Source organism: Rhyacophila brunnea, unplaced genomic scaffold (genome assembly GCF_057557595.1).
Source record: "Rhyacophila brunnea isolate RB1 unplaced genomic scaffold, BYU_Rbru_1.0 scaffold_10, whole genome shotgun sequence".
NCBI lineage: Eukaryota > Metazoa > Arthropoda > Insecta > Trichoptera > Rhyacophilidae > Rhyacophila > Rhyacophila brunnea.
Window position 1 is genome coordinate 28,332,186 of NW_028232752.1, and position 18,811 is coordinate 28,350,996.

The following is an 18,811-nucleotide window of genomic DNA, read 5'->3' on the forward strand; positions in this document are numbered from 1 at the left end:
AATTATTGACCCATCCTCGTATATTGGTAGTTGGAAATTATTTTTATTTTTTATCATGGCCCTCAAAATAGGTCACCGTCTCGGGCATCAAAGTCCTTAAACCTGATACTGCATAATATTTAAAAGATGGGCAACTTGGCGCGCGACTACAAGCTCAAACTTAAACGATTTTAATTATAATTATTTAGGAATGTTAGGGTTACGTGCACACTATAACCATTTGTCGATGCGAAAGATAACAGCGACTGGTATGTGAGAATCCCACCAGTGGTTATAGCTGCATGCCAGGTATACATCACTAGAATCAAAGCTTGGACTGCCTAGTCATTGGGAATGTACCCATGGGGTAGAAACAACGCGCGATATATATCTATAAGGCGTGGTAATAGTGGAAATCAGTAGCACTAACTGTCGCATTAATATCAAAAGTCGCATTATTATTACAATCGATTCAGAGTAGATACTACTTGATGGAATTTAAATTTAAATTGTATTTTACCACGTTTTTATTAGCTCGTGTTCTTGTTTGTCCGGTACAGATTTTTTTTTGTGTGTCCAGTACATTTATTTTCTTGTTTGTCCAATATTTGTATTGGATGATTGAAGATTTTTAACTAACTTCCCGACTAGCTAGACATTTGAAACTTTTAGAATATATCAGAACACGACGACAATGCATTTTATTAATACTTTCAGCCATTTCTAAGCAGAATTGAATTCATTATCAGTTAATTATGTTTTGTATGGAAAGTTATTATTGTTGGTTGCTAAGGGGGTCCTAGCAACTAAATCATTAATATATACGTGCGTTACTATGGAAATCAATATGAAATGTCAGTATTCTATATTAATTCAGTATATCTATCATGTACAAAAAAAAGTTTTTATTAATACATAGAATTGTCAAGTTTATATGATTCAACAGAAATTTTTTAACGTGGTACTTATATAAAAAAGTTCTTTTTATCTTATATTTATAACATTCAACTTGTTAGTCTATAATTTTTAATGTACAGCATTTTCAATGTCTGAGTAAATTCTTTACTTTTCGAACAATTTATTTTAATATGTCAATTTTATTTATAACGCATAAAAATGTCAAAAGGCAAAATCTAAGTCGCAAAACACGATTTAAATGAAAAAGTACAAAACTTTAAAGAATTAGAATTCAAAATTAGATCCCTTTTTCACAATATAAAAAATAATAAACTATTATATTAAGTACAGAAGTTTCTAACTAGAACCCTTCGCCATACCATTTTCTGTCTAGTAATGTTTCTAGGCAAAATGTTATCGCCTGTTTTCGTGTCGATGGACTGACGAGTAACTTTTCAATTGACACATTGAAACTGAGAAGTAGATGATTATTAAATTAAATACAATTAACGTGCTCGCACTGTTTGAACAAATTGTATGTGGTATGGGTACCTACCTACTTATCACTCTCAAACACAAATCACCTACGGCCTTGCTTTATTCCATTATTTGCGTTATTTTTTAGAAGGAGCCAGTTCGGTAAAATGTTAAAGGTATCTTAATTAGTGGATTTTTTATTACACCAGAGTTCCATTAAAATCCACATAATATATTATTTTTAAGTCGAAACTGTTCACGGTGGCAGAACACAGTGCAATGATCAGGAGGGGTTGGAGGACTATTTTTCTTCCAGTGCTTCTTGTTTGTCGAGATGACTGAGAACTGTGATCCGAATGATTTGACCCTCTCCCAGTCGTATACAAGGCTTAGTTTTATCTATCCCTCGGTATTCAGCGGCAAATAGTGCGTTTTCTGTGGAATACCCGTGGAATTCTTGATTTCAAATTCAAATGTATTTATTTACATATAGAAATTTTTATAAATTACAAATTCAAGAACAGTGTTTAAAAAAACAAAGAAATAAAAACAGTAGAATTATAAAAGGAGTATAAAGAGTGAATGCAAAAATATAAAGTAAGTATATAGAAGTACGCCGAATGAGCTAAGTATGCCATATTTTATAATAAATGATTCTTTTTTTAAACGGTTTTTTCCAATGTCCGCTTTATAATTGGCAAAGACAAAGGCTCCTTGACAACTCAAAATTATTATAAATTACCGTTTAATCTTGAAATGCTTATGGCTCAGCCAAACATAAAAGCGTTTTTGTTTATTAAAATGTTTTTGAGAGACCTGGGTAACCTGCAAGTATAAATTATAATACCACATGGTCGAGGCTAATATATAATAATATGTAACTACCCGTTATGAATAATAAGTCTTTATTATTGTTTTTATAAGCATTACTCTTATATAAATGTAATTAGAAGCATACAATTGTGTCGCTATAAAGGCCTCAACTGAGACTTCTTAACTTAATAAATAATACCCTATTTTAAGAATTTATAATACAACATCCACCTATAATACTCATCCTCACATAGGTGGAATATATTAACATCGGAAGCGATTTTATTTGATAGAGATATTGCCCTTCCAATCTTAAGCTGGTGTATTTTTGAATCGTAGTAAGACTTGTTTGGCGATATAATTTATTTACGTCTTGACTAAGATAACATTAAAATACCTTTCAAAATCTACATTTTGTATCCTTCAACATCGTTTTTCAATTCTGAAAAAATCTGTTTTATTCAAAAAATTTGAAAAAACCTACTTGTCTATAGATGGAGCCTAAATGTATGAAATTGAAGTAAAAAAGTGACCACTGATTTACTGATTAAGTTAGCTACAGTTGACTTTGACATTGCAGTTTCATTTTCAGAGAAGTACACACTTCTATGACATTTATTTGACAATTTGCAAAACGTATAAAAGACAATCTTCCACAATGAGTAGGTAAGCAGTTAATAAAACTACATTTTAGCATTATTATTTATCTGAAAAGTCCTCTAAAATTCGTGTAAAACCACAGTCGAGTAAGTAATCATAATGGACATAAAAATGGCAGCCATTGCGTGTGTCAAAAAAATGGAATGCCAACTGTGCGCCGTTATTATTAAAATTTGGTGAAAACCATCTTAATCTTACTTCATGCGTTTACTAGATAATTTCAAATGTCGAATAAGTAATGCTTCTTTTTTACGGTCCTTTGGATTTATCCTTATTATCCAGATAATATGTATTTTGTTTACAACTTTTGCGAAATTACATAACTATTGCAAACATCAAACAGAATTGCTTCTGGCATTAGTGATATGATATTCCATACCGGAACAGGTGCTCGCGTAGCACACTGTCTTTATCTTTTTCGGATTGTTTTCATATTATTATGAAGATATAATATTTCACCCCTTTGGCCCTCACGTTTGGCCGGGGTCTCGGCTTACAGGATGTGATTGATTTTTAAAAGAGCGGAAACCGGATATTGTGTGCTGTGGTTTATTGCGAATTTCGCGCGCTTCGGTGGGCCGCGAAATAATATTTTTATGTGATTTTATCTTTTATAATAACAACCCTGCTCAAACGAAAATATAAACCATAAAATAGTATTTTCGTCTGCTTTAAAGCGAAGATTGCCTTAGGACGAAGGTAAATAAACTATTAATAAATTAAAAAAATAATAATGCAAACTTGGAGCGCAAATTACTATCTACGTTAAAAACAGTAACGCGTAACAATTAGTTTAAATTTATTTGACTTAACCCAAAAATTTTAGGAAATATTCATCGTATTTTCAACATATTTTTAAGTTAGAATTAGTAAAACCACTACAGACACAATATATAAAATATTTTCTTTGTTCATTGCATAGTTTAAATAAAGCGCCTAGCTTCAAAAGCCTCTATTCGTTGTCATTACTTTTTTTGTTGGTATTATAACAAGGTAATGGCACAGTTCGCCATGAGCTTTCTTATCGGAAAGAGGTGACCGTATACTATACGATCTCCAATTTTATTACAATCAATATGAATATTAATTCAATTTTCATAGCTGATTTTGGCTAAATTCATAAATTCAAGAATGAAAACCTAACCTTACCTAAAAAATAATCCAGTATATCGGCTATTGTCAAAAATTTGTTTGCTGCTGGCTTCCTGTAAAGTGTAAGCCGACAAGAACCGTGTTTTATTTAGACATGAATTTTATGTCAGTACTATACGACCCAAAGAGGTTGAACGGTCTTTAATATACGGCCATATATTCCGATACAATATTTCACGGTGAAGTGTGATACGGCGAACTGCATACGTACAAGTTTCCGGACATGGTATACTACATATTGCTAATGTTACAAATTTAAGGGGAGGTTTCGTTTGTTTAGTAAGATCGCGTGCTATTGTATTATAAAATGTACTTACATACTCCACAACCCACGGATCTTTCTCATGAGGACTAAATTGTTTTTGATGAAGGATATCCCTTATACAATGAAGACATTAAGAGTATTAATTACATTATGAATAATAGTCCTTGCTGTAAGAGAATGCCTTTGCAAAACCAACCCACATAGTTTCAGTATGATTCATGTTTTGATGTAGGTATACCTACACAAATTTAATCTTTTTAGTAAGGTACCTACTATCATTCGTTTATTGTACATATTATTTACAAAATGGTATTAATAATTTTCAGCGTGTAGTGTTCTACTTAACAATACATGCTCAATTTAAGTGGTGAGAAATAACGGACGGAAATAGAATATATAATAGATCTTTAGAGTAAAAATTAGATTATATACCGACCACAATCTTTAGTAAATAATAATTATGTATGTAATAGATTTTTAAAAAAAATGCGGAAAAACGTCTGTCCATGGCGGGTACATATTATATAACAAAAAAATCAATTAGGTACACAAAATTATCGAGTGTTGAATTTTAGATAAATGTGATATTTTTACAAAATAATATGCTCCGACAATATAAATTTCATATACTTACTTATAAAACTTTTTCTGCTTAGAAGATGATCCTTCTGTAAAATATTTGGTAAAGAAAAAATACTCCAGAGTTATAGAAGATAATATGAGAAAACAAAGCGTTGAAAATAAAATAATCTTCATGCAAATAAAAGATCTTCTAAATTTATTTTTACGGGAAAATTTAATACGCCACTGACAGGCAGGATGTGTGTTCAAGAATTACCGTTTAACTCCCATTGTTGAGCACTTTGTGTAGTGCTAAATATCTTGCTTTCATTGTCGGCAAGTTCCTTTCTCCAACGCAAGGATGTAGGGTTGATGATCCTTGATGAATTGAAAGCAAGCCCACACACGTTTAACTTTTAGATAAATGGATACGAAATACCTAGTAAAACAGTGGCGTTGTTAATTTTTTTTTTGACATAAAGAAATCTTTATTACTTATTACATTAAGAGCATACTTCAGTGAAACGGCAAATAATTTTCAGCAATAGGTGGGACGTAATTTCGCAAGCGTTGCCAATCGAAGAGCGATAGTCGACCTGTGAGTACGTCAATTTGTTTTGTGATGGCGTCGGAGGAATTAATTCTTAAATCGTGTAAAGATGACTACTAAAAAACGTTACGTATTTACTCGAAAAACAAAACATGTCAATGAATATATTATTATGTTTACTTAAATAACAATAAACATAACATTAAATGGACTCTGTAAAATGGACTGGACTTTTGCCCAGCTTTATTTCTAATATAACCATAAAACAAACGTATTTAGTTTTTAAAACTAATTCAATAACATCTAGTTACTTTATTATTTTGTTATATTATTATACAAAAATATGTAGTTATTATAATGGTACCCCGGACTTATTATATCACATCATTTAATAATTTTATTGTAAATACGATCAATTTTTATTAAAAGGTTCAAAGCGACCATTTTCCACATTTTTGACAGTACGATGGTCGATGACAATCTAGTTATTATAATGGTTAACATCTACCAACGTAAACATGTTATGGTGCATAGACATACCAAAGTGGTTGTTAAAAAGGACCTCTGGTCTATTGATTAAGTTAGCTACAAGTCAATTTTGCAATGTTCGCAACAGGGCTGTACTCAGTCATAAAATCACCGATGAATAAACTTGTCAATGTTCTGTAATTTTAAATGAAGTTATTTTATTTCTATTATTATACTCGTGTTCATTTTAAAAAGTTTATTTCACTGAACTCTAAATAATGCTGTGTGTAAAAAAATATTTGTTTTCAGTTTATAAAAACCAAGATAGTACCACATAATTAGATGTTTTTTATAGGTATTATTGTGTAAATATATGATTAAATTATACGTGTATTTTAAAATAAGTGCTGATAATTGGCATCTGAATTAATGTGAGTACGACCCTGTCTATATTTTTTTTAACTGAAATTGAAACGGCAGAGTGACTTTATAATATTATATAGATTACGATTATATTTATAATATAAAATATACATAAAGTTACAATATTTACAAGTAGGAACAAAGGAATGGCCCAAAACATCCATCTCCATAAGAATAATATTATTCAATGAAGGTACTTACTTAGCAAACAAATTTGCGTAAGCTGTTTATCAAATGTTTTAACACCAAAGAGGTATTACCTAGAACTTTTTTAACGAGAAAAACATTATAATACCTTATTGTCTTCACGGGTTTTTCGCCATTATTTGACTGCAAAGATGTAATAAAATTTTGATGTACCCAAATATAAGTCCCTGAAGGGTATTTTAATAAATTATTTTTCTTTGTGCTCGGGAAAACTTTTCATTTTGTCGAAGTAAACATTATCTTCAGATCTAATTTTCATATTAACCTTGAATGTGAATTACTTCACCTGTTCCCTTCACCTCTTCGGTGTTTACCCTCGATCACTTTTGTCTGGTATTCAGCCCAACAGTGTGCTTGAACACGACGCCGTCAGTGGTTGATTTAACGACTTGGAGGCCATTTTAAATTATACCCCATGTTGGTAGTTTCATCCCAGCACATTACAGTGTTTAGTGTCTTGATGGTCGTGTTCGCATGTGCATTCCGGCACATGTTCTATCAAACGATAATCGAGTAGCTTGGTCACGAAGTCACCATGGTTGATTGTTGTAATGGAATTGGCGTACCCAGTGTGTTAGTCTTGGTAAATGGACAAAATAAAACAGAAAATGAAAACACAGAACAGTAACAAAACAGGACAGCCATAGGAAAAATAAAACATTCGTTTTTGTCGTATCTATTTATTAATTAAATACTTATAAAACTTATGTTGATAAACGAAATATATATAAATATTTGTAACTGTATATATAAACCGACATTTTGGCAATTATGCAGCTGCTAAATTTACCTTAGATTAGCACCCTTTACTATAAAACCACTTAAATGATTAAATTTGGGAAAATACAAGATATGCAACGGATTATAAAATGCATTTATTAATGGAGCTTTGGAAATAATTTGTATCCGCAAACTATGAATAATTGTATACAATGTCTCAACTAAAAACCTGATAAGAATTAAATTATCCATCCCTTTTTATATGGGGACGTTTAATTCAAGCGTATTCAAGAATACTGAAAAAAGGATACCGTTGGCCAAATAAATAAATATTATTAATATGATGATAGATTACAACACATATTCAAATATCTAAATTTCCTTTTTATATCTCTACCGAATTATTAAACTCATTATTTCGTTGTACCTAGTCACCCAATCATTTGAACATATTATATTGATTAAGACGAGATATACCTAAGCTTCCCGGCAACACCGAAATGAGTTCCGCTTAATTGAGGCTTTCCAACGATTAGGAATACAGAAATTATAATATAATTTGATTTTTTTAACGGGGTATTGAAAATCTGTGCTATTAAAAATCTATCAACATAATAGAGATAGGACAGTTTCAATATTAAATGTTATATTTTTCCTGAAAGGTCAAAGTTATATTTATCGCTGTTCTATTTTGTCACTGTTCTGTTTTTTCATGTTCTGTTTTATCACCGTTCTGTTTTGTCATTTAACCGTTAGTCTTAATAATTGTCTCATCTGAAGCCTGCAAGACACATCCGGAAAAAAACAGATATTTTTGTTGTCCCTTGGTGGATACCGACCACATCGATTGGATGGACACCCGCAGTGTTGATTCTTCTCAAGAAGAGGGTGATCGATCCTCTTACTTGGACGTGCAGGTCGAGGGCCATTACCGTGACTACTGATGAAGTAATCTGATAAACAAACCCTATGTGTTTTTTAAATAATAATAAATTATAACGGAATTTATTTTTATTTGTTTCAGATCATTACACAAGATGACACAAGTACGAGAAGCCCTAACAATAGTAGACGGGGGTCCGCCGTCACTCACTTTTTCAAAAACCAAAAAAGGACATCGCATTTCGAGGAGTCTAGCAATTTTATTAGCAGCAATATACGTTATATCAATTGTAGCAACTGGCCTACTAGTGTATAATTTTGCTACCTGTCCGACGTACGACTTGCCGCCAGAATTCAACTCAAAATGCGACAATAGATCACACGCAGACGACACAGTATCAAGCATCCATCGGAATGACAAAAATAAGAATACAAACGAGTTAGAAAACGAAGAAGACGCAATTAAATCAAACGTCAGACTTCCAAGAAGCATAATCCCGATCAAGTACAGCTTAAAATTAATTCCGTTTATATTCGATGGGAATTTCACTTACAACGGAGAAGTAAACATCACAGTTTTTGTGAAGGAAGAAAATGATAACATAACTCTTCACGCAACTGAACTTAATATATTCTCCACGGATGTCATTCCTCTGAATGATTCCCATTCAGAGAAATTTGAGAAGATAATCGGAAACTCCGTTGATGCAGATAAACAATTCCACATTATTCATCTAAAAAATTTTCTGGCCAAGGATAATTACTATTCGATCAATATGAAATTCATTGGAAAGTTGAACGATAATCTGCATGGATTCTATAGGAGTTCATATATTATGGACAATACAACAAGGTAAATTAAAAATGATATGAATCTTGACTTGAAGTAATTGGTTTGATTACTCGTGAGTAGAGTTGGGTATTTCCTGAGAAAATTTCAATCTCGAGATTCGGGATTTCCAGAAAAGAATTCTCGAGATATCGGTAAATTGAAAAAAAAACATGTAAAAATCCTAAAATCAGTGTAAAAACAGGCAAATTCGAAAAAATATGATTTTTAAGAAGAAAAACAAAATAGATGTAGGAAAACAAAATAATTCAAAACATTACTTATTAAAATAGACTTTCAAAAAACACAAGCTGTCAATCGCTGCGTCTGACAATTGCATACGTTTTTGAGACACAAAATTCCCTGATGTTGCAAAAATAGCGCTCATTTTGAGTCGACGTTGGCTTCATTGTGTTAAATGCCCCAATGAACGTTTTATGTTTTCTGTCCACTTTTCTCATATAGAAAATCGTTTTTTTTCAATTAATATTTGATAATGAAGGAATCCCAAATCTCGAGAAAAGATTCTCGAGATCCGGGATGGAAAATCTCGAAAATTTCTCGAGAATTCCTGTCGGGAAATTCCCGAAACCCAACTCTACTCGTGAGGTCACAACTAACAATACATATATGTGATTTTTTCAATGCTAGTATACTAATTCATAGGCATCGTGGTACATTATAGTGATAAAATTAAAAGATATATTGTCAATGAAGATATAAATTATGTTGAGTAGACGAAGGCTTCTCCAAAATTTAAGAAGTCAAAATTATCAATTAACACTTAATATTGAGATTTTTATAGCTCAGCCAAAGATCAAAGCATTTATTTACTGCTTAAGCTGCAAACCGGCTAACTCCATTTGAGCAAATTGTTCAGGAAGGAGGAAAAACAAAATAATTTAACTATCGAGCGGAATTTAACAATTCCAAAAGTACACTTGGATTTTTTTACAAATAACCTGCACTATGAATAATTAATACACTTTTTTAGCTTCGCTTTTATATATAAAGAAAAATTGTATAATGAGCGAAGATGTTCCATTTACGATATTGGAAATTTGGCACTTGCAGTTGGCTGTTTGGTTTGAAGAACGATAACGCATTTATTTATAGGTTTAGAAGTTTTAATTTTTGTATGAGCATAGAAAACATGCTTTATAACTAAATTCCACCTTAATCTCATTAATGTCAAAAGTACAGTTAGCCGGATTGCAGATTAAGCAGTCGTTATATGTATCCAAATGTTTCTGAGAGAATGTAACCGGCATTCAACCACACGGTTGAAGCTAATATGCAATATTTTGTACCTGCCCATTTTTAATAATATGATTTTTTTAATATAATACAATCATTAATCTGGTATAAATAGAATTTAACAATAGTACAGCTAAATAAGCCTCGTCTACAATTTCGTAGCTCAATAAAAACTATTTATGGGGAGTGATTATTAATTGCCATTCACACCACGCATTGGGGACATGCTCTCAAATAAACACACGTTGAAAAGAAACGAATTTGGTCCATAAGATTTAGACGCGGACGTTTTGTTTACTAGATCACCGCGCGCGAAATGTAATAGGTATATGAGTTTGTTGCAAAGATGTTGAAGAATACAGTTGCAAATAGGGAAAAAAGTACCACTAATTGGAAACTATACCAAGTGAGAGCAAAAAAATGCTTTAAGAGCAGAAGTCACCTACAATCTTCAAGAGAATGAAAGGCGAGCATGCCTTGAAGAAATTTAGTCGGAAAATACTCGTTCAAGAAACTGTCAAAAGGGAAATAATTATATACATTAAAATAAAGATGTCGAAGAAATTTATTCTGAACACGTTCTAAAACAAGCTTATAAAAAAAATCATTCAATATTGCAACATGCCACGGGGTCTAATTATAGCATAATAGTAATAGTAGTGAAACAATGAAAAACACGCTTGATAAAATGAAGCGCCTAGTTTCAAAAGCCCCTAAAACGATTTTAGGTAGTTCTGAGAAAAATGAGAAAAACGATTTTAGGTATTTTTGAGAAAAATGAAAAAAACTCATATCTATTAAATATGTGAACTTATACGTATTGACGGTTTTTGGCGTTTCTTAAAGTTCAATCTTTGGCTATCATATAGGTAACAAAAATATCCATCTAAATACATATCTGACTCAAAAATTTTCAAAAACCGTTTTAGGGGCTTTTGTAACTAAGCGCTTCAAATCACAAATAAACGAGTATTATGACCTCACTGATAATCAAACCCAGAACCACAGTATGAGAAGCCAGTGCCTTACGCATTGGACCACAATACTATAAATATGAAAGCAATCAATAGTATGTCAATTTTTTGATGGATAGAAATTCTAATCTTTTCTCTTCACCACTACCCCATTTAGACACCGGGTGTATTCAACGTGATATCTTAAAAGTTATACTGAAAGTCTACAGTAGTCATATTTTGTGATCGCGTACGTTTTGCCTCGATCATAAGAACTTATTCGCTCGACATAAGACTATAAATTGAAACTCAAACAAAGAAATTTTAGTAAAGTTTTTGTTAACTTTTCTATTTAATCAATGAAATAGCAGTCTTGTAGTTTTAAGAAGACATGATTATGTGAGGTTGTCAAATATTATACCGATACATTTAAAAAAATATTTTAATATGAGGAAAGTGTACATTACAACCTGATTCTTATTACAGATGGATAGCTACCACACAGTTCCAGCCTACTGACGCCAGAAGAGCTTTTCCGTGCTTTGATGAACCAGCTTTAAAAGCTCGCTTCAGCATATCAATCGCTCACCCCAAAAATATGACTGCAATTTCTAATATGGATTCTTTGGGACAAAATGATACAGTGTAAGTAATTAAGATGCAAATCATAAGAATGTCTGCACCTTCGTGTCATATTTTAATGTAACAAAAATACCAGTTGTCTTGAATTAATTTTTTACTGTTCGGTAAGCGAGCTCTCTTTGCGTAGTGTTATCTCCCGTGATTGACACTTCCAGGAACCTCAAACAGTCTACAGGGGTGTCAATAAGGTCGATCGCTAAAAATATTTTATTTATTTATTCATAATTTGGATGCAGATAAGTTTTCAAATCTATTAAAATGTACTGAAAATTTGTTCGCCTGTTTTGGTTTGACATACTAGTGCGAATCAGCGTTTCCGCAAATGGAAATTATAAAATCGAAGTACAGAACAACTTTAACGGACGAACATTTGGAGTCATGTTTGAGAATGGATTGAGTAATTAAATCCCCAATTATACAAAACTTGTAGACACCTTACATTGTAGGATAAGTAATTCAAGCTTCAATTCAAGCTTCCGGAAGTTCAAAACAAAATGTATGTATTCAAAATAAAATAGCCACAGTTATCTAAATAAAAATTTTCTATGTACAACGCTTTATTTATATTATATACTATACTTACAATATATATGTTATTAATTTCAGAAAAAGTAGATCGCGGAGGATTTTTCTTCTCCAAAGTAGATCTTATATAAAAATAATTACAAGATAAAAAGAACTTTTTATATACGTTTTTAAATTTTCCATTGAATCATATAAACTTGACTTGACTAGCTTAAACGATCAAAAAAATTTGTACTTAACGGCCCACGTGCTCGTCGTAGGTCAAAATTGAGTTTTTATAGTATTTTCAAACCATGATCCTGGACACTCCTTAAACGTTGTAGATAATCTATTTATATAATTTTGAAGCCTTTGTCAATTTATGGCCACGGCCGTATGTTGTAGCTTAACCACTAGGGAATGACAAAAGAAATGGCGTATTTCAAAAAAACACTACCTTATTCTTAGGTCAATAATTATTATAAAGCAACCATTATTCTTAAGATGTTTATCACACTTGAATGGTCAAAGACATAGCTTATAATAAATATCTTTAGAATCAGTTTCAAATGTGTTAATCTTGCCGATTTTTTGAATAATAAAATGCCTAATTCTTGTCAAATTTGGGATCACAGAGATTATCAATATAATTTTTTATCGTGAATATTTTACAAAAATTATCTCGTAATAAATTATACTAATAGTTTCATAAATGCGTTTAAAAATTAATAAACGTAAAAAATCTTAACACCACTGCACAGTTATGTACCGAAGTATGACTATATTCTAAAACATTAGAGCGAGAGGTTTAAAAGAATACTATTTTATGTAACAAAAATACTTTATGCAGTCATCAAATGTTTAATAAGGCTTCAAAAGTATATAAATAGATTATCTACAACGTTTAAGGAGTGTCCAGGATCATGGTTTGAAAATACTATAAAAACTCAATTTTGACCTTCGACGAGCATGTCCCCCCATTGATTTCCATAGTAACGCACGTATATATATATTATTTACAATAATTTAGTTGCTAGGACCCCCTAGCAACCAATATTGGTATCGAAATAACTTTTCATACAAAACAGAATTAACTAAAATTAAATTCAATTTTACTTAAAGATGGCTAAAAGTATTAAAAAATGCATTGGCATCGTGTTCTGATATATTCTAAAAGTTTCAAATGTCTAGCTAGTCGGGAAGTTAGTTAAAAATCGATTGCAAGATTTGTACCTAAGAAAAACGTTGTAATTAGTTGACACCCCTGGTGACACACCCTGCCCCCGAAAGAAATTGGTAAATCACCACTATTTTGGTTTTTTTAACTAGGGACTATTACCATAAACTCGTTTCCAGGTGACCGACAGTTACCCGGGGAAAATGTGATATTTAAAAAACCAAACGGATATGATATTTTGGTCAAATTGAATTAATACAATCACAAGCTTTATCGATACATTATTGTGTTGGCAACAGTACTTACTATATTATTTATAATTTTTACCGTTACCAAATTTTTTTGTTATCTATTTAAGTTATTATCGCGTACCTATCCGTTGTTCTCATTTTTTGTAATTTTTTCCATCTTGGATATTGTATCTTTCTTTCTCCAGAGAAGGCCTGCCTGACTACGTATGGGAGCACTTCCGCGAGTCTCTCCCCATGTCTACCTACCTGGTGGCCTTCGTCGTGTCCGACTTCTCCAAGAAGTCAGTCGGCAACTTCACAGTGTGGGCTCGCAGCGACGCCATCGAGACGGCCAAGTACGCCCTCACCATCGGACCCAAGATCCTGCAGTACTTTGAACAATTCTACCAAATTGAATTCCCCCTACCCAAAATGGATATGATTGCTTTGCCGGATTTTAACGCTGGTGCCATGGAAAATTGGGGACTGATGACATTCAGGTAAAAATAATTTCATCGCCTTTTTTTAAAAACTTTATAATAACTTCAATTGAGTTTGGTATGCAGTATCAGCGACGTCTATTTCAGAGATACTGAATAACATCTTATTAATAAATATCAACATATTTTGACTCTAAAGAGTGTACATAATTTACAGCGTCACTTGTACCTACTATGTGCAGTGAACTGTCAATACAGATTTATAAAATAAATATAATTATCATTGTCGTTACCTAAAAAAGTTTGTGCCTCATTGTTCTAATTACATCTTTTTCGCCTTTTTTCTATTTTCGTTACAAAAATATTAAAGTTTCTTTTATAAAAGTATATATTATACTTATGTGATCGTCGCAATAGAATTTAATACGTACATTTAAATGGCGGTGATTTTACTCGTGTGATGATTGCATGCGATTATTGCATCGGTCAATTTCACTTATCCAATGGTAGCATTATAAGTAAATGCATTATAATGCAGTAAAAATAACATGGAAAACAGCAGTTTCTAGTATATATTGTTGGTAACTCAATAACAATGTCTTATTACTTTCTTAACGGTATAACTTCTGAAAAACTATTCTAAAGTGTATTTTTTTAGTAGATACATAAAGTATTATAGAATGATTTGTATGAAGATATACTTAAATATAAGACATAAATTATACATTTTTTTAATCGCATTAGCGAAAACACCACTGCGAACATCATATAAGTAAAATCACACCATTAGAATCTACCAGGTTTTATATGCCTTCCTTTTTTGGTCGTTTTATATAAAATGCGTAGGTGTAATAATTACGTTGTCATAAATTGGTAACAGAAAACCATTAATTTCAGGGAAACTGCCATGCTGTATGACGAGGAAGTATCCGCGAGGATCAACAAGCCAAGAGTAGCAACGGTGGTCGCGCACGAGCTCGCCCATCAGTGGTTTGGGAACTTAGTCACTCCGTCGTGGTGGTCTGATCTCTGGTTAAATGAGGGTTTCGCCAGCTACGTTGAATACGTTGGAGTAGATGCAGTAAGTATCAATAATTATACTCGTATTACATATGTATAATGCATTGAAAATTATATTTAAATTAGGTACTACATGAGTCAAATAATTTATCTTGTTTATACTATTTTTTTAGTATTTTTAAGCAAAGACACACAATTAGGCAATACTAGCACCTTGCATTTAGTATAAATTTACTAATTTATAATAATATATATTGTACGACAACATCTTCATGGCTACATGTAAAAAGTGTGAACTAACATGCTCCTCCCATTTTTAACCGCACTTCCATTATTAACTAACAACCACCTCCAATTTAGTCGACAACATAGCCTTCCTTCACGTAGCCAAGAAGATGTTGCAGAAGAGTAATATGATATTAATACTATCGACCGAAGGTACTTGATGGAATTTGAATTTGAATTCTAATGGATTTAAGTATTGTACTATTCCATTTAACTACATTAGAATATATAATATGGATTCAAACAGAATCTGTGACAGGCCTTATCAATCTGGATACCGCAGTCCTCGAAAAGTCCTAATGTACCTAATATGTTATTCAACAAAACCACACAACCAATTCTAGGCTGCACTATTGGTCAATTCGAAGTTAATGTTAGTTGCTGTTATTTTTAATTTTTGTCTTACAAGCAGGTATATATAAGTAATTAACTTGTAATAACAATTAAGAGTAAATAAACTACAGATAGTCATTAAAAACTAATTTTGTGGATGATAGTGTTTTTATAAGGTATCCAGTGAAGTTAATGTGAAAAAAAAATACTTAAAATGATTTACCAATGAATTCGTACACGTCGTTTATATAATATGATTTTTTTAAAGGTGCATAAAATGCGCGCAGGTATTCTGCGTACTTCCAACATTCTTTCGAAACATTTTTTCGAAGTTGTTGGCAGATGAAAAAAAACGAATGAAAATGGCATTACTATCATTCGCATTATGGACTGAAAAATAGTTATTAATTAAATTATAGGTACATGAATATTGTATTTAGTGGTTTTTCTTAAAAACACGAAAAAGATTTATTGGAAGGTTTTAGAGGAAGTTCTGACCCTTTTGGGTGACTTCTTTTAATTTTTGATTGTGGAAATAATAATTTTATACGTGAACAAAGGTTTACTTTTACAGGTTTAGTAAATCCAATATCTGTAAAATACATTCATTCATTTGACTAGAGATTAATGTTCTTATACGAATATATTGTGTTGAACCTAGTGATATGTAAGACCTTGACTATACCAGTCAAGCGATTTAATAAATAATAAAAGATTTTCAAAAATGTATTCAATTGTTCTCTCTCAGGTGGAAGAGTCGTGGAAATCGATGGACCAATTTGTCATCCACGAAGTGCAAAACGTATTCAGCCTGGATGCCTTGACTTCTTCTCATCAAATATCGGTGGAAGTCGGCAATCCTGATGAAATCAATGAAATATTTGACAGAATTTCTTATGGGAAAGGTAAAATATATATATTCGTAGATATTTATATTAAAAGTAAGTCAAGAAACCATGAGTTTTTTTTAAATAGATCCATTAAATAGTAAGGGCCAATTTTCTGTGTGAAGGTCGAAAATTACAAATTTCAAACATATTTCCCAGCTTAGCCTAAATTGAAAAATACGTATTTGTGTCATTATGATAACTTGTTTTTTCTCATCTTAGAAATTAACATTCAATGATCACATAAAATATATGAATACCATAATGGAGTATTGTTGTATACGTAGCCGTACTAAAATTGACAATAAAGCCACTTTTGGTACATCAGATGTCAGAGATTATAAAGTGCATAATATCTTGAATTTTCATCGAATTTGACATTATATAGTACCTACAATGTAATCTATAAACTTTTCAATGGAGTTAATAATGGACTCGTAATGTCAGAGAAGTTTACCTGCCAAATAAAAGCTCTATTGAAAAGTTCACCAAAAATATTTTACTATATAATATTAAATTAAATGAAAATATATAATAGAAAAGCTTTGATAAAATAATAATTTGAATAAGTGCTATAACGACGGGCATTCAATGTACGAATAATATGGTATTATTCTCAATTTTAACACGATGATGTTATATACAAATATATTTTACGTGGTCATTAAATATTAAATTCTTAGATGAGAAAATACAAAATCACACGATGACCTATACGTCATAATTCCTATAAAATATACAGATTATTCAGGATTACCTTGCAAAGATTCCTAATTTTAGACCTTTCGGACCCTCAATAAATCCTTGTATTCCCAATCGTTCCAATGACACAGCCAATTTTTGAAAAGCTACATAATAAAATTTTAAAAAAATTGTTTTATTCTCAGTATTTAATATTATGTTTATCGGATGATAATAATTGTATTCCAGGCGCTGCTATAATCAGAATGATGGACCACTTCCTCACAAGCTCAGTTTTTAACCAAGGTATCACCAACTACCTTAAAGAAAAGCGCTTCCAAAGCGCCGAGCAAAATGATTTGTGGAAGGCGCTCACAGATCAGGCCAGAAACGACAGTGTCTTCGATGATTCCATGAGTGTTAAAGAGATCATGGACACTTGGACATTGCAAACGGGTTTCCCGGTTGTCAATGTTAAACGGGACTATGAAACAGATGCTATGCATCTACAGCAGGTTGGTGACCGTCACCATGCTTTGGTATTATTTGTCTGCATATAATATGTTAGTTGTCGAGCGTACGAAGCTCTTTGAGCACTATCTTCTCTTTATCTTGGTCCACCTCTATCTCTAATTTTATTGTTAAAAGATGGTAGCTATCTTATTTCGTGTTTTACAACCATCAATCTTACCATATCTGCTTCTGTTACTCCTTTATATCTAAAATTCATAATTTATGTTTTATTCAATGACCCATTATTTTATTTCGATCAGCTTTAATATCATATCCTGTTACTTGTTATGGTGGTCCGAATTTTGTTTTTCAGCATTTTTTTTACTTTACCAATTCTTTTGTTTGCAGGAACGTTTTGTCTTGGTCACGAATGAAAGTGAGCGTAACGCGCATAACAAAAAAGTCGATGGACCCTTGTGGTGGATCCCCATCACTTACACCAGCAAGACGGATGCCGACTTCGAGAACACGAAACCAGTGGAGTGGATGAGAGGAACAAAAGACTTGCAAATGTCAGACACGAATGTATCGTTCAACGACTGGATTATTTTCAATATAAACCAGACCGGTAAGAAGATCAAAATATCTAGAAACACAAAGGAATTAGAAACTCTAATTTATTTTCAATTATTCGTCATATTAGGACTAGGGATTGCAATACCAAATGAAAATGTCAATACCGGTTTTTCGGTATTTCTTATTGAATACCGGTACTAATACCGGTATTTCTTAAACATAAAAAACAGAAGTACGTGCTTATCAATAAATATAGCTATTTAAATCTTTTTGAAATATTATTTTATAGCAAAAGCCAACATAACTACATTTATTATGTTGACATTTAAAAATATGTATTGATCATAATTGTAGAACTGGTGATTTTTTACAAATAATTTGAATATATTGATAATTTTAACTAAAGCTCTCAAAATTTCATCTAGTGCAAATAAGTCCGGCTGCAGGAAAACCTTCTTAAATTCAACGCTTGTACAGTGATCAATAATAA

General features: G+C 31.8%; 1 protein-coding gene across 2 annotated transcripts in view; it reads left to right on the forward strand.

Annotated features, from left to right (window-relative positions):
* The window catches only part of superdeath (Suppressor of ER stress-induced death), a 66,524-nt gene that overhangs the window by 33,900 nt on the left and 13,813 nt on the right, over positions 1 to 18,811 (forward strand). Inside the window, exons 1-8 of one of the 2 annotated variants that reach the window (XM_085952890.1) lie at positions 6,140 to 6,253; positions 8,197 to 8,907; positions 11,580 to 11,738; positions 13,853 to 14,146; positions 14,984 to 15,167; positions 16,473 to 16,629; positions 17,542 to 17,807; positions 18,154 to 18,373. In XM_085952890.1, the coding sequence (XP_085809016.1) occupies positions 8,210 to 8,907; positions 11,580 to 11,738; positions 13,853 to 14,146; positions 14,984 to 15,167; positions 16,473 to 16,629; positions 17,542 to 17,807; positions 18,154 to 18,373 (1,978 nt within the window). In that variant the 5' untranslated portion in view covers positions 6,140 to 6,253; positions 8,197 to 8,209. Of the gene's footprint in view, positions 1 to 6,139; positions 6,254 to 8,196; positions 8,908 to 11,579; positions 11,739 to 13,852; positions 14,147 to 14,983; positions 15,168 to 16,472; positions 16,630 to 17,541; positions 17,808 to 18,153; positions 18,374 to 18,811 lie in introns of those variants that run through there. The other variant, XM_085952899.1, reaches the window with a different exon arrangement.